Source organism: Rhinichthys klamathensis, unplaced genomic scaffold, assembly GCF_029890125.1.
Source record: "Rhinichthys klamathensis goyatoka isolate OS25496 unplaced genomic scaffold, OSU_Roscu_1.1 h1tg000636l_1, whole genome shotgun sequence".
NCBI lineage: Eukaryota > Metazoa > Chordata > Actinopteri > Cypriniformes > Leuciscidae > Rhinichthys > Rhinichthys klamathensis.
This window is the reverse complement of record NW_026607082.1, coordinates 475,892-491,666: the sequence shown is the minus strand read 5'-3', so window position 1 is coordinate 491,666 and position 15,775 is coordinate 475,892. Positions and strand designations below refer to the sequence as shown.

General features: G+C 38.5%; 1 protein-coding gene across 3 annotated transcripts in view; it reads right to left on the bottom strand.

The window, feature by feature from the left end:
- Positions 1-1,446: 1,446 nt before the first annotated feature.
- Positions 1,447-15,775, bottom strand: part of rgs12b (regulator of G protein signaling 12b) — a 52,157-nt gene continuing 37,828 nt past the window's right edge. For 2 of the 3 annotated variants that reach the window (XM_056241343.1, XM_056241342.1), the window contains 13 exons: positions 14,967-15,136; positions 14,435-14,527; positions 13,051-13,194; positions 7,924-8,103; positions 6,558-6,708; positions 6,261-6,355; positions 5,750-5,944; positions 5,410-5,483; positions 5,088-5,214; positions 4,511-4,607; positions 4,263-4,330; positions 3,510-3,606; positions 1,447-3,214 (listed from right to left, as the gene is read on the bottom strand). In XM_056241343.1, coding sequence (XP_056097318.1) covers positions 2,661-3,214; positions 3,510-3,606; positions 4,263-4,330; positions 4,511-4,607; positions 5,088-5,214; positions 5,410-5,483; positions 5,750-5,944; positions 6,261-6,355; positions 6,558-6,708; positions 7,924-8,103; positions 13,051-13,194; positions 14,435-14,527; positions 14,967-15,136 — 2,045 coding nt within the window. In that variant the 3' untranslated portion in view covers positions 1,447-2,660. The remainder of the gene's footprint in view (positions 3,215-3,509; positions 3,607-4,262; positions 4,331-4,510; positions 4,608-5,087; positions 5,215-5,409; positions 5,484-5,749; positions 5,945-6,260; positions 6,356-6,557; positions 6,709-7,923; positions 8,104-13,050; positions 13,195-14,434; positions 14,528-14,966; positions 15,137-15,775) is intronic. The other variant, XM_056241345.1, reaches the window with a different exon arrangement.

Genomic DNA, 15,775 nt, shown 5'->3' with positions numbered 1-15,775 from the left:
GTCAATAGAGGGTTTCCCTTCTTTTGGAGCGTGAAAAAGTACCGAGGGAGACAATGCAGAATTAGGACACTTCCTCTGGTGGAGGATGAGAGAGGGAGCAGTGAAGAGAAACAGAGGCTGGTTTTGTCTGAGCCCAGAACCGGCATCCAAACAACACAAAGCCTGCCTAACCAGCCATTCACTTTAACTGGGCCTCTGTGCATAGCTAATGCACTGAGAACGGCTTCACTCAAACAGCACAAAACAGAGGGTGGGGGAAGTGGGGTGAGGGGAATGTGAAGGAGTTATTAAAGAACGCTTCTGAGAGCAGAGTTTCATCATGTGATCAGATGTGCCGTCCCAGCTTTATGTCTACATTGTGTGCAGAACTCCTAATCGTTGTATTCTTCATTCAATAACAGGAAAAGGAAATGATAAACTATCTTATCTGAGAATTATTTGGGCTTCTGTCTTTCCTTGAACTCTGAAGGATGTGGTACTGTTTACACTTATATAATACTAAACTCAAATTAACTATTTTTTTAATGCTTTTGAAAGAAGTGTCTTAAGCTCACCAAGGCTGCATTTACAAGTATTTGAATGAGTAATAAAGTAAAAACAGTGATATTGTGAAATATTATTATTACAATTTAAAATAACTTTTCTATTTTAATTCGTTTTATATAACAAATGTAATTTATTCCTGAGATGGCTCAAGAAACATTTCTTATCATAATCAAACAGTAGAATTATGTATTATTTTGTGGAAGCTGTGATAATTTTTTTTTTTTTAAATCAGCATTTATTTGAAATTTTTTTTGAAGTCTTTACTGTCGCTTTTGATCAATTTAACTTGCCTTTGCAGAGGAAAAAAAAAACTTATTGACCACAAAATTAAAAGATGTATTTGTGTACTTGTGATGAAGTCCTGGTGATTTAGCCTCCCCAAATCAGTTCTCCGCGTTCTTGAGGTGTGATTTCATATAACACCCCCAAAATATGCCAGAAAGTATTATGTAGTAATCCATACTTCAGTCTGTTACTCACCGAAGTGTGACATCATGAAGACCCTAAACATACTCTACAGAAGTACTTAAACATCAAATTGCAATTGCAGAGTTCCGTTTACTGTACATACATTCGTACAGTAAACAAAATTGTGGCATTAAACACGTTTATGGAGAATGATCAAACTTTCACAGTAAGATTCCTTTCAAACGAATGCTCCGCCATGACAGTAGCTGATCTGAAGCATACAGTGTAAGTTAACACCCTTTATAGCATCCCTAGTGGCAAGTCTGAGAATGTAACATGCACTTGCGCTGCTTTTGAATTATACAACAATGAATAGGCCTAAAATCAAACTTGTGTAGATGAAAGCATTTGTTTATGTACTTGTAGTATGTTTCAGGCCTAAGAGATTGTAAAAATGTAAAACAGTTATTGGAAAGAGATCGGAACAAGAAATAAACAACAAGAGGAAGGGAGAGAGATCTCACCCCTAACATTTATTTAACTCTATTTACAAGTTTGCAGAAATATCAATCTGAGCAGAGATTTTGGTCTTCTACAAAAAAGACTGCTACAGAAAACTGAAAATGATTTCAGTGTTTGAGAATGAACAGAATGGAGGGCAATTCAACAATGTTGGCAACTCAACATGGCAATAAATCACACAGCTGTAACAGAAACTATGTACACATTTAGTATTTTATCATTCAGGAAGATATACTTAAGTTTCATCTGGGATAAATTAATCCTTTCTTTCTTAGGATTATATTACACGATTAAATACATAACATATGATACCGTAGCTTAAAAAAACTTGGAAGTAATGGTGATAAAAAGGAAGTGATCTGCGTAGCTACACATTGTTGAATTGCACTTCTGTAAGAATACGATGGAATAAAGAAAACAAAAATAAGCTCTGAGGTCTCCATTTAAGATTGAAATGTAGAATTGTGAGGTCATGAGGAGTTACTGAAGACTCTTTGTCAATATTTAGGTTTCATGGACAGTTTCATGGAAGGCACGCTACTGGTCACCACAGAGAGGTAAGGCGAGGCCTCTGTCGTACTAAAACTGATTGTGCTTGTTTGTTTTTATCCATTTGTGCATTCACATCATTTGAACAACAGATAAATATATTCATGCGTAAACAAGGGTGCTTGACACCTCAAACACTCCACGTCCGCTATGTAGTTTATATTTAGTGTCAAAGAAGAATTATCACATGTTTAGTTCCGTCAGTTATGGCTGCTGTTAAGGCCTTCATGTGATGAGCCACAGGGTAGAGATATGCAGAAGACGAGCAAGATCGCTTCAGTTCACTACTGACCTCAAATAAGTCCGACAGCCTACAATAATTATATTGTTTCCCTCAGAGGAAAAAAAAGCCGTGGAAGTTAATGATTGTCAAGATTGTGTGTGGCTGGTTGTTTTAAAATACTTTCAGGGAAGAAAATAAACCATCGAATGCATTGTAGGTAGAAGTGTCTTTTTCGATTCTTCGTTAAAGTGCTTAAAGGGTGTCAAATGTACATGGGAAGGAGGTGGTTTTGCCAGGGTTTGGCACAGGGCTTATGATGAAAAGCACAGCAAATCCACAGCACTCAGAAGTCACACACATCTTCAGGAGGGACCAGAAAGAGGTGAGGATAACACATGCAACAGTTGATTGTTCACACAGGAGAGGTACCTGATCGAGCCCAGCTTTCCTGGTAAGTGCCCTCTCTTAGGAGGTATTGCCGTTCTCGGGAAGCAGGGAGAGGATAGGGGGACTGGTGAAGGAGAGAGCTGTTAGGGCTTGAGATGTCGCCTTCGGCGACAAATGTCAGGTCCGTGCCACTCTCCTCTTCCTCCAGCACCCGGACCCCTCCGGACGAGCCCCCTTTTTGCGAGTGCGGAATCGGGGATAGTGAGGAACTGAATGGTGGTGGATTTCGGTCTGTGGCGTTTCTGAGAGCGCTATTGGGAGGCATTAGGGCTCGTCTAGGCACTTTGCCCTCCACTGTTGAATCTAAGCTCTGCGATTGGTGGCTGGCGCTGAGGGCGGAGCCATTCTCCTTGGATCGGGGCCGGTTCTTGTGGGAGACGGGGGTGGAGCTGAGATTGTTGGCGTCTGCTTCCGTGTCAAGGCGCAAGAAGTCAGGAAGGACAAGGTCGGATTTGTTCAGCAAGCCCCGCTGGTCGTCAGCTCTGTTGCTCTGTGCTTTGGATATGAGCTCGAAGAATTCTGGTTGGACAACACACACACAATTTTAAACCATTTTATTTGTTGAAATTTGACAAGCGACACACTTTTGACACATTACAGCAAGCGTTAGATAGAAAGCATTCTTGCAAGACCTCGGCAACAGATTACCTGCAGCTGCCAGTTCAAAGTGTGCTTGTGTTAGCATTAGCTACATCAGCCAGTGTTGCTACAGAGACTTTGTTAGCATAAGATGTAGTCAGGATCAACATCTGCGCTTAACTAGGTCAAAGAAAAAGAGATTATTCAAGAAAGTGAAAGGGGAATAGTTTTTTACCTTCAGCTTCATCTATATTAAGCTTTTTCTGTTTTTGCTTTTCCACTTGGGCTCTGGTTTTCACAGCCGAAGCCTTTCCTGCCGCTTTGTCCTCCCCCTGGGTAGCGACAATGAGAATGGGGCACATTAAGGGTGCGTGGATGAGAACCGCCTCTTCTGCGAGGCTTTCTCTAGGGAACAGGGCTAAAACTACAGGGGCATCGTAGGGGCACTGGGTGGGTCTCTACTAGTAGTAACTACCACTAAAAGGAGTGTACATACTCACTCTACTTGTGCAAGCATACTAAAGTCAATCTCCATACAGCACAGCATCTCACTGCAGAAAAACCACCACCAGCACAGCATGCCACCACAACACCCAGCATCGGTGAACATCCACGCTTCACTTTCTCTTGTCTTTCCACCACTTGTCTCAACATATCACACAGCTATCAGTAACTATAAATACTAGAGAGTCTGTACAAGGGAGGAACCCTTGAACCAAGGAACTCTTGGCGAACAGAGGCTGCTATCCCCTCACAACGGTGTGGTGTGTTGAAGGAAAGGAAGTGGTAAGAGATGGGTTGCTGTGATTCGAGAAGATGGGTTAGATCATCCAAATGCCCAGAAATGCACAGATACACATAGCCTTCAGACCAGAGGAAAGAATAGGGAAGCCAGCCATGCACAGACTCCCCACACAAAGGGCAAACAACACAAAGAAAGAAAGAGAGGAGGAGATTGAAGTGAATGTTCTGGAGATTGAGGTCTTACTGTGGCAGACTGGCTTCGCGTAGACAGAGGTGGGCCATGACTTTTAGATGAGACCAGCTTTTGTTTGTCTGTTTAGAGAGGGAGAGCGTTAACTCATTCTGTTCAAGGTAATTACAAGCAAACTATTTTCAAGACTACACGGTAAAGTATTTACAACCTATTTTATTTGATTTTTTTTTCTTTAAAATCAAATAATCAAATTGGATGGTGGAAATGATGTCTGTCCTATATGTGTGTGAGCATCTTGCCTTTTCCTTGAACGTGGTCTCCTAATTCCAGAACCACCCTCAGTCCATCTAGATTAGATATAGGAAGCCCAAGATCCAGTGGCTCTTTCTCTCCACTCTGCCCACACAAGAAGAACAACATATTTAATTAATATCCATTTCATAAAATCACAAAACACATATTTCACATGTTATGATGCAGTAGTCCAATTTCCTCCATCTCGCACTCTAGTCCACTAATTTCATCCTCCATATGATGGAAACATAATTTGCACACTAGTGTGTAACCTGATAACGCTACATGCTTCTTACCTCACAAACACATTTTCATCATGTTTTTGATGAGAAATCTATGCACAATGCTATGATAGATCAGTTCAGCTCTAAATGTATTCTGTTAAAAGTCGCAATAACTAATCGGTGAGCAGCTTGTGTAAGTACCGGTAAATAAAAAAATACTTTATAAGAAGGGCTCTCACAGGAACATAGATATAAATTGTTTTACGCACAATATTGATACATGCCCATATAATAACAAAGGATACATCCAATAAACTATATTTTCCACATGTAAACAATAAGCAAATGTTTAACTCACTATCCTGGCCACCAGGTCTCCTAAGTTCAGGCCATATTTGGCCACCACCGGTCTCAGCACTTCTGTAACCGGCTTAGTAGGTTTCGCTTTCAGCCCAACAGAACGATTTATAGGCACTAGATCCAGTCTGTGAGGGAGAGATGGGGAGAGAGAAGTTAAGGAAAATAAACTTTAATAAACTGAATCCTGATGAATGTTAGATAATGAATGACTTCAGTTAGGTTTGAAATGTAAAAAAAGAAATTAATACATAAAGACATAGATGAAGGAATGAATGAATGGACAGACAGACAGAGATAAAAACAGATAAACGGGTGTGTACCGGAATAGCGTACGTTTCTCCAGCCGCAGATCTCTGGAGCACAGTGTCATGCAGTCCTGGTCCAACACTAAAGGCTTTACAAGGACAATACATGCTATTATAGTCTATTACAGCATTGCAGTATCAAATGATGCAGATGCACACACATGCGCACACGCACGCATAAATGCAGCACTCAGCACAAAAACACATATACTGAAACCACCTTGTAACCTCTAAAGGTAGACAAGACAAAATCAAAAGCAAAACCGAAGGTATATCATTATAGAATAGTTTTACCACAAAACACAATTAGTACCCTGCATTGGTTATCTGAACTACAGATTAATATGCATGTTACCTTTTCCCCTCCCACTAGGAACAGATCCACAGCAGCCAGATTAATACTGAGCTTCTCGCACAAGCCTGAGAGCACCTCTCTGATGGAGACGCCAGGCCTGATGGGTACTGAGCAGCATGAGCCATCCGGAAGGTTAATGTTACAGTGACGCACCGTACGCTCGGACAACGACATGGAGTTACGTGACACATCACCCTGTCAGACAGAGGAACACGAATGAACAATGCAAATAAATGAAATACTTTTTTTTTTTTTTTTTAGTTATATTAAATTGGAGAAAATAATTGAAGGATATATTCTTAAAATAAATAAATATACAAGAAAACTACATAATATAACCATTTTAATAATAACATCATTATTATGACTTGATTGGGTTGTTTTAATGCAAAAAAATATATATTTTTGGTCATTTTAACAAAATACTAATAATCGTAGACAGAGAATAATAATATAATAATATACTGTATATAATTGTATAATAAGCTCGAGTCAGATGCATTTGACCCACCTCGTTTTTTCCAGAACCAGAGGTAGCAAGTTCCAAACTCGCACCAGATGACAAAGAGCCCTGTGATTCTCTCCGTCCGTTACTATCTGTATAGCCTGTAGTGAAAGACAAATAACATTCATAAATGACAACCTGGAAAATGCAGGGGAATTGGAGACACTGGAGGAAATATTCAAGGAGATGAGAAGCACATAAACAAAAATGCTAAAGTTTATGAGCATCGTAATTGCACTGTAAATGTAATGAAACTAAATAAAGGTACATTTAACAAAATAGTCACTGATGTCCTCCACTTACTGTAGTCTCCAAGGTCCTTCTTCTTAGATCCTTTTCCGAAACTTCTATTTCTGGACCAAGAGAAGAAAATGCTTTTCTTTTTATCGCTATGTTCATCTCTGCTGTCTTCATTCAGTGACCTTCCCGATTTACTTTTCTTGTCGTCCTGCACCTTCAAAAAAAGTGGTAAATTATTCTCCATAGTCAAAAATAAAGGTGTTACACAAAGATCCAAAAAAATCTCTCTGGTGGCCAAAGAAAAAGTTTATAACACTTTACAATAAGGTTTCATTAGTTTAGTTTAGTTAACATGAACTAAGAATGAACAATACTTCTACAGCATTTATTAATCTTAGTTAATTTCAACATTTACTAATACATTATTCAAATCAAAAGTTGTGTTTGTTAACATTAGTTAATGCACTGAGCTAACATGAACTAGCAATAAACGACTGTTTTTATTATTAACTAACATTAACAAAGATAAATAAATACTATAAAAATGTATTGCTCAAAATAATTAGTTCATGTTATTAATACATTATCTAATGTTAACAAATGTTAACAAAAACTCTAATGTTACATGAAACACTGATATGCTATTGATAAGATATTGGTCAGGAATTTACTGTCTAAAATTAGATCTGACTGGAAGGAATGGTGGGATGATAAATTAGACGATTCTCTCTTCTTCGAAAGCTTCCATGATAACTATACTAATACAAACAAGAACAGAATGCTAACAATAGCTTTAATCTCACACCTGAAAAACAACAAGATAATACTCATAACACAAACTTTTAAGGACAGTTAAAGAAAGACATTTAAGCCAAATGATGTGAAGCATTTGGTTAATCTTCCTGATAAATTTCATAAATAACATCTACAAACATTATTACATAATGCTTTGTTGAATCCATGATTCATAAATGTTCATACATAATCACATATGAATGTACATAAACTACTGAAGGCATAACTAAACCTTCCACCGAGATAATTGGAGGTTTCGTTATTTGATGTGCTTCACAGATTGTGTGATTATGTTAAAAGGAAGTCAATGTGTCAACTGCAAACAGACCATCATCTTTCTAAGGAAGGGGCGTACAACAAAATAAACATCACTGAGTGAGTGTGTGTGTGTGTGTGTTCATGTTTTTCTATCCTGGTGGGGAATTCAACCTGAATGCACACTGACTCATGGGGACTCGTGTCACCGTGGGGACCAAAATTGAGGTCCTTATGAGGAAACAAGCTTATTAATCATACAGAATGAGTTTTTCTGAAAATCTGTGATGGGTAGTTTGTAAAGTATAAAAACCATTACGTCTACGGAGAGACCCCAAAAAGGTAGCAAACCAGACGTGTGTGTGTGTGGGTGTGTTACCTTTTTAGGTGTAGAGAGGTTGGAGCGGTCAGAGCTTGTGCTATGTTTAGATGTGGGGCTACTGGGGACCTGGTAGGGGTCTGGAAGAGGACGCCCCTCAACCTCTGCAAGCATACATTCTTGATACAGGTAGGACTTCAGGAAGCGTGTGTAACTGTCAAACTTCATCAAGTTGAAGATCTATTGAGTAAAAAAAAGAGTGGCACTGTAAAATCAGCATGCTGAAAATACATATTGGTCCTGCATAGCCATATTTTTTACGTTTGTCAACTAGTATATTTTTTTCTAGTCTTGCTGGTTAAGCTGCTTAAGTAAACTGGTGGGGGCACCAGCATATCATGCTGGGACTGGCATCCTTAACAAAAACAAATGCTGATGACCGGCAATGTGGGTCTTCTCAGCTGGGATGACATACACTTCCATTCAAAGTTTGAGGTTAGTAGTATTTTTTTAATTCATATTTTTATGTAGCAAAGATGCATTCAATTGATCAAAAGTGACAGTAAAAAATACAAATACAGCAATGTTCCCTCTAATTTTTTTTCTTGCTGAGCAAAACTTTTTTCTATTGGGCGGACATTTTTCGCCACCTGAGCAAAAATATTCTTTATACCTGACCTGTACAGCATACGTACACTCACCGGCCACTTTATTAGGTACCCCATGCTAGTAACGGGTTGGACCCCCTTTTGCCTTCAGAACTGCCTCAATTCTTCGTGGCATAGATTCAACAAGGTGCTGGAAGCATTCCTCAGGGAGTTTGGTCCATATTGACATGATGGCATCACACAGTTGCCGCAGATTTGTCGGCTGCACATCCATGATGCGAATCTCCCGTTCCACCACATCCCAAAGATGCTCTATTGGGTTGAGATCTGGTGACTGTGGAGGCCATTTTAGTACAGTGAACTCATTGTCATGTTCAAGAAACCAATTTGAAATGATTAGAGCTTTGTGACATGGTGGAAGTAGCCATCAGAGGATGGGTACATGGTGGCCATAAAGGGATGGACATGGTCAGAAACAATGCTCAGGTAGGCCGTGGCATTTAAACGATGCCCAATTGGCACTAAGGGGCCTAAAGTGTGCCAGGAAAACATCCCCCACACCATTACACCACCACCAGCAGCCTGCACAGTGGTAACAAGGCATGATGGTTCCATGTTCTCATTCTGTTTACGCCAAATTCTGACTCTAACATCTGAATGTCTCAACAGAAATCGAGACTCATCAGACCAGGCAACATTTTTCCAGTCTTCAACTGTTCAATTTTGGTGAGCTCTTGCAAATTGTAGCCTCTTTTTCCTATTTGTAGTGGAGATGAGTGGTACCCGGTGGAGTCTTCTGCTGTTGTAGCCCATCCGCCTCAAGGTTGTGCGTGTTGTGGCTTCACAAATGCTTTGCTGCATACCTCGGTTGTAACGAGTGGTTATTTCAGTCACTGTTGCCCTTCTATCAGCTCGAACCAGTCTGGCCATTCTCCTCTGACCTCTGGCATCAACAAGGCATTTCCGCCCACAGAACTGCCGCTCACTGGATGTTTTTTCTTTTTCGGACCATTCTCTGTAAACCCTAGAGATGGTTGTGCGTGAAAATCCCAGTAGATTAGCAGTTTCTGAAATACTCAGACCAGCCCTTCTGGCACCAACAATCATGCCACGTTCAAAGTCACTCAAATCAACTTTCTTCCCCATACTGATGCTCGGTTTGAACTGCAGGAGATTGTCTTGACCATGTCTACATGCCTAAATGCACTGAGTTGCCGCCATGTGATTGGCTGCTTAGAAATTAAGTGTTAACGAGCAGTTGGACAGGTGTACCTAATAAAGTGGCCGGTGAGTGTAGAAACACAATGGTTTCAACGTTCAGTTGTAACTTTTAACTTGAATGTGCCATTTCTATTTTATTTGACCCTTGATGTAACTTATTGGTATTAAATCATATTTTCGAAAAACAAGCTTCTTAACAAATTAAGTCACTAAATGAAGCACATTTTAGGTTACCTGATTTTTTTTTTTTTTACAGTGCTGTTAACTGTACAGTCTTTACCAATTCTTTACAATAATAGAATATAGTATGAAAGAAAAGTAAGCTGTTACACTGAGATGGTTTGGGAAAACCATAAAGTGTTTTTGTACAGTCAATTAATTGTGTACAGGAAGCATTAAACCATCAAAATTAAAAGATTGTTTATTGCTTATGAATTTCCAATATTTTCTTTAGCAGGGGGTTTCAAACTTTTTAATGGCAAAGAGCCCTAAACAATACCCTTGTGAGATTCTTTATTTAGGCTTATAATATAATACAATTAGACATGTGCCGGTATTCGGTAATGCGATAAATCGCGGTAATGAATATGCACGATATTGTTATCGCGGGGACTTCGAAATACCGTGAAAAATAATAGATCCGAATTTAGATTTTTAGAACGCGCATCAGCTTATTTTCCATCAACCGCTTAAAAAACAATGCGTATGCTGCGCAAAACACGTGCGCACTTGATGTAAACAATCCCCACATCACATGTATAAGCACTGTGTGCATGCAGTGCGCACTCTAGTCTAATGTAAACAATCCTCACATGGAGAAGAAGCACGGCGGAAGGAGGAACGCTGCCGACTATTTATCCCCCGCATGGCTGCCAACTCTCACGCATTCAGCTTGAGACTCACGCAATTGACACTTTCACACGGTCTCGCGCCACATATCCATTTTCTCACCCAGAGAAAAATCGCGGAGCAAAGAGGACACTGACACCGACAGACTAGACAGAGCAGGTTACTTTTGATCTGAAAAAAATATCAGCTCTCAGGTTTTATAACGAAATTCAGACAATAAATACTGTTTTGGTGCTTGTAAATGTGACGTGACAGATCGCGCGCCTCAGTTCAAGTAAACAGATCATCTGTTACTTTTTATTAAAGATACAGTACAACCCACCGAAAGGTACGTACTTTCGCTTAATCAGTGTTTTTCAACCACGGAAAGAGGTCAATAACACTGCAGGAGAACAATTATGTCACAGAACGTTACATTTACCTCAGGAAAGCCATTTAATGTTAGTTGACTATAAGAAAATAGCTATAGAGAGGAGTATTTTGCTAAATATGTGCACTATATTACATATTTTAATATATGTACTTGTCATTATATAATTGTTATTATAATGAAAATTACGGCATATTACATTTTTATATTTATATTATAATTATATTTATATTGTATGCATTATATTTAATTTCTCTCTGTATGTTTACAGCATTATGTGAGATATATTTTTTCTTGAGAAACATTTAAATGCAGGCTATCTACTGTAGCCTACCTAATATTTATCCAAATGAGTCAATATTGAATCAAGATTGAAATTAAATCCAAGAATTTAATTGAAATCATGAAAATTGTGTTAAGCAATAATACAAACAGTAGCCTCAGTAACCATGTAAACATTATAACATGTTGTCACTAAAAAATAAAATTTATGTTTTGACAATCACAATTACAGATTGTGATGCAAGTTTTTTTTAGATACCCCCAATCCGTCTGTTTCTCTTGTGCAATTAAAATATCGTGATAATACCGTATACCGTGATAAAAGCTCAATCAATTAATCGCAGCATGAAAATTTGATACCGGCACATGCCTAAATACAATATAGGCCTAATATAACCTAAACAATTCCCCTTGTGAGATTCTTTATTTAGGATTATAATATAATAAAATATAGGCCTAATATAATATAATATAAAAAAACAAATTGAAGTATTTGAAGTGATATATCAGTTTAAATGCTTCAATTTGTTTACATATTATATTATTATAATATGAAAACAAACTGAACCATTTAAATAGATCTAATAGCTAAATATTTTCAAGAAAAGTGAATGTGAACTCTTTTATAATCTAACCATCCCTGAAACTCCCCCCCACACAAAAACATCTATTTAAACTAATGATGTATTTTGAATTTGCACGCAGGTGGGTGTGTAATTGTTACCGTTCTGTGTCCATCAACCGTTATTTCCACCACTCTTCTTTAAAACATTATGATGTGATTTTATTTCACGTCTTTGCGTTTCTCGTTGCCTCTCGTATTGAGCTATTTGGTCCGCACACACGACTCACTGCCAATCACACGCGCTCACATCGTTCTCTTTCTATGAAACCTGTAAACTGCATTCACCAGTTTTCACTCTATAGCGGTTGACCAGAGCACTGAAATTAGTTCTCACTTAAACTACAATCAAATGGATTTCCCCACACATTTCGCGTCAGTCCTCTGCGTGGCATTTTATTCTTTTCTGCGCGGCCGCCGCTTCAGAAGTGCGCGCACGCGTGCAGCTTAGAGGGAACATTGAAATACAGTGTTACAAAGATTTAAATAAATGCTGTTCTTTTAAACTACTAATCAAAGAATCCTGAACAGCTACAGTATCTGACATGTAAAATGTAAAATGTGGCCAATATAATGTTTCTGTGAGTCTGTGAATTACAGAGATCTTGGATAAAGAGGTGACAGCCAGACAGGAGCCTCTAAATGCTGCTACGTGATTCTTTGCCTTCAAAGACACTTTATAAGGACACATTATGCACAAAGGTCGCCCGAGGGCTTCCTCACGGTCATCATGGGGTTGGAGTGTACAGGATGCTACATTCATGTTCTTATGACATCACAGTGCCGAAAATACTTTATTATTCGACATCTTGCCTGCAGCCCTCAAAGATGGGGATGTGATGGTAAAGCCTTACAGACATGCAGTGGAGGGAACACAGTCATTTTAAAGACAGCAATTGTTGGATACTTCTGGGAATTTTTTTAATGCTGTCATGTGTCATGAACAGTAACTTAAATCATTTGCTGATTATTCTACATTAATTGGTCGGAGAAAGATGTCAAGTAGACACGCGTAGAAAAAAAAAAAAACAGGTCACGGCATGTAAAGAGATTTTCCACAATTTCAAAATCTTCAGGGTGGACCTGACACCCACGCAGCCTGATATCAACTTTATGATGTGCAGTGCACTGGGAAATTTTTAAGCTCTGTTAATACTTTTCTAATGCTTTTTGTTCAGAAAACGCCCCCAGGTTTTCAGTAAATATCCTAATTTGAACACTTCCTGTCTCCTTACCTGTATCTGTTGCTCTTTAAACATGTCTGGCCTTGGTGCGTTGAGTATGTCGTCAGCCAGCTGAGCCTGACTATCAATGTTGACGGGTGTGGTGGCCTTACTCGACAGGAAGCTGTTGTATATCTCTCTAGCTCTCTGGGACAGCTGGAGGCCAAAAGTTATGACAAGGTCACAATCAAACAGCAAATAACAAACCTTTATTTCATCCTGTCCACATTAAGGGTGTATTTAGTATCCTAAATGGACTGCTATGGACATAAATATCGGAAACACTTTACAATAAGGTTTCATTAGTAAACATGAACTAACCATGAGCAATAGATTTGTTACAGTATTTATTTATCTTTGTTAATGTTAGTTAATAAAAATACAGCTGTTGGTTGTTTGTTCATGTTAGTTCACAGTGTATTAACTCGTGTTAACAACTACAACTTTTCATTTGAATAATGTATTAGTAAATGTTGAAATTAACATTAAGTAAGGGATAATGTGCATCCAGCCGGTTGTTATCTCAGAATAAACCCCTGACAGGGTGATGAGGAGGGGCCTTGCATCAGCCTGAAGGGGGTTTAATCTGAGATAACATCCGGCTGGATGCACATTGTCCCGCTAATTAAACGGCTACTTGCCACATAAGTAAATAAGTAGACACGAAATATTGATCTGAGTTGAAATATTTTATTAGGCCTTTAAACACAAAGCTTCCGCAGAGAGAGCTATTGCTAGCGTGACAAGTTCAAACTAGACGGATATTTAAGAGATACCGTATACAGTCATGCCACTTATTACACAGCGTTTCGCCACATAAATAATTATGAAGATAAGTGATATTGATTTCAGATTAAACTGTTTTAAAATTGTACCTGTTTGTATCTTATAATCCAACAGTGTACAAAACAATAGTCACAAAATGGCAGCAGCTGCGTTTGTATGAAGCAACAGAGAGCGAGTGCACGATACTGGATGGCATAATTAAATAACTGTACACAAAATATTGATTTGACTGAATTTTCATATTTTATTAGCTCACCAAATGCAAAACTTCCACGAAGAAATACCGGTCCTAGTAAGCGTATAGCGCTGCTGACTTCAGTAACCCGGACGAGCCTGCGTTATTTGTTTTCAGCGGTTGTTATCTGGGAATAACATACCGCTGGATGGCGCGATTGACCAATCAGAATCAAGTATTCCACAGAGCCGTGTAATAACAAAGATTATTAAAGGTTGTAGAAGTATTGTTCATTCTTAGTTCATGTTAACTAATGAAACCTTATTGTAAAGTGTTTCCAAAATATCTAATAAACAGCATTAAAAAATGAACAGCGTATGTTTTGTGATCAAGTACCCAGGTTAAAGAAATATTGTAAATATGACGACTTCATACCTGTTTCTTGTCTGTTTCAGGTACATGGCTGAAATATTCACACGCTTGCCAAAATAAAATATTCTCCTCACTGAACTCTTTCTTCAGAAACTCCTGCAGGATGAAGAGAAAAAGAAATAAGATCAAGTAATTAATCTGCAAAACATACACAAAATTGTTTGTGTAAAATGGTTCTTTACATGTTTTGTCTTTCATGAAAAACCTTTCAACTACGAAAAAACTTATTATCTTATTATCTATACTCACTGGCTACATTCTAGGCATTGCTTGTTTTAGAGATAAGGAAAATTCTTTCCAAACACTTTCTTGTGGTTTTGTTAGAAACCTTGAATTCAAAGAGTTACTCATGCAACCTTGCTAAAAAAAAAACTTTACAACTTATGCAAGTTTTGATAAGAAAGTATCTGAGGACTTCACATTTTCAATTAAAATGCATAAAGCATAACTTGTATCCTCAGACAATATTGCTAGAGGATTCTTAAACACAGTGCGGCTGCTTTGCAAAAGGATTACATGGACTGATTCGACGTACCGAGAAATATCGGACACCAACAGGATCCTGTAGCAGGCGCTCGAAGCAGACAGCCCATGATGCAACACGCCGTTCAGTGTGGCGTCTATGGCATTGCACGCTAGGTAGGCTGGCATTGCTGTTCAGACTGTTATCACTGCCGCAGCCTTTCAGGTCCACACTGTTCAGCTCTAGGCACAAACAATGAGATAACAATGTACGTATTATTCACACCAAACACAGAGGCACACTCATTTTTGTTAAAGAAGAAGCTTATAATAACATGAAGGTTTTTTTTTTTTTTCACATTTTGCATATGACACTCACACAACATAATCCTTCAAAAACCGGAAATGCCCAATGGGACTGCCTGAAGAAAGTCAGGGTGTTCTAAGACCATACTCTTAAAATAGACTTGCGTTTGAAAGCTAGATGTGAGATATTAAATTATATCATCAGTCCTAAATCTGATTTCTTAAATCACCTGACACTTCTGCAGCTGCTGTTAGATTAGATGCTCTCCTTTTAGTTTCTGGGTGATTCTGATGTGGTCGGTGAGCTCTTGTAATCAAATACTATCGATTAAAGTTACAAAGCACATTCTTCTTTAAAGGCACAGTTCGCTAAAAAATTAAAAAGTCCTTATTTACTCGCCCAGATGTTGTTCCAAACTCATATGCTGTCATTTTATCCGTGGAATTCGAAAAATCAAACAGTTCAGTGGACAGGAGTTGTCAAGCTGTATAAACAACCAAAAGTGGCATAAAAGTCATCCATGTGACTTTATTCCATGTCACTATGAACTGTTACCTGTATACACAAGGATGAGG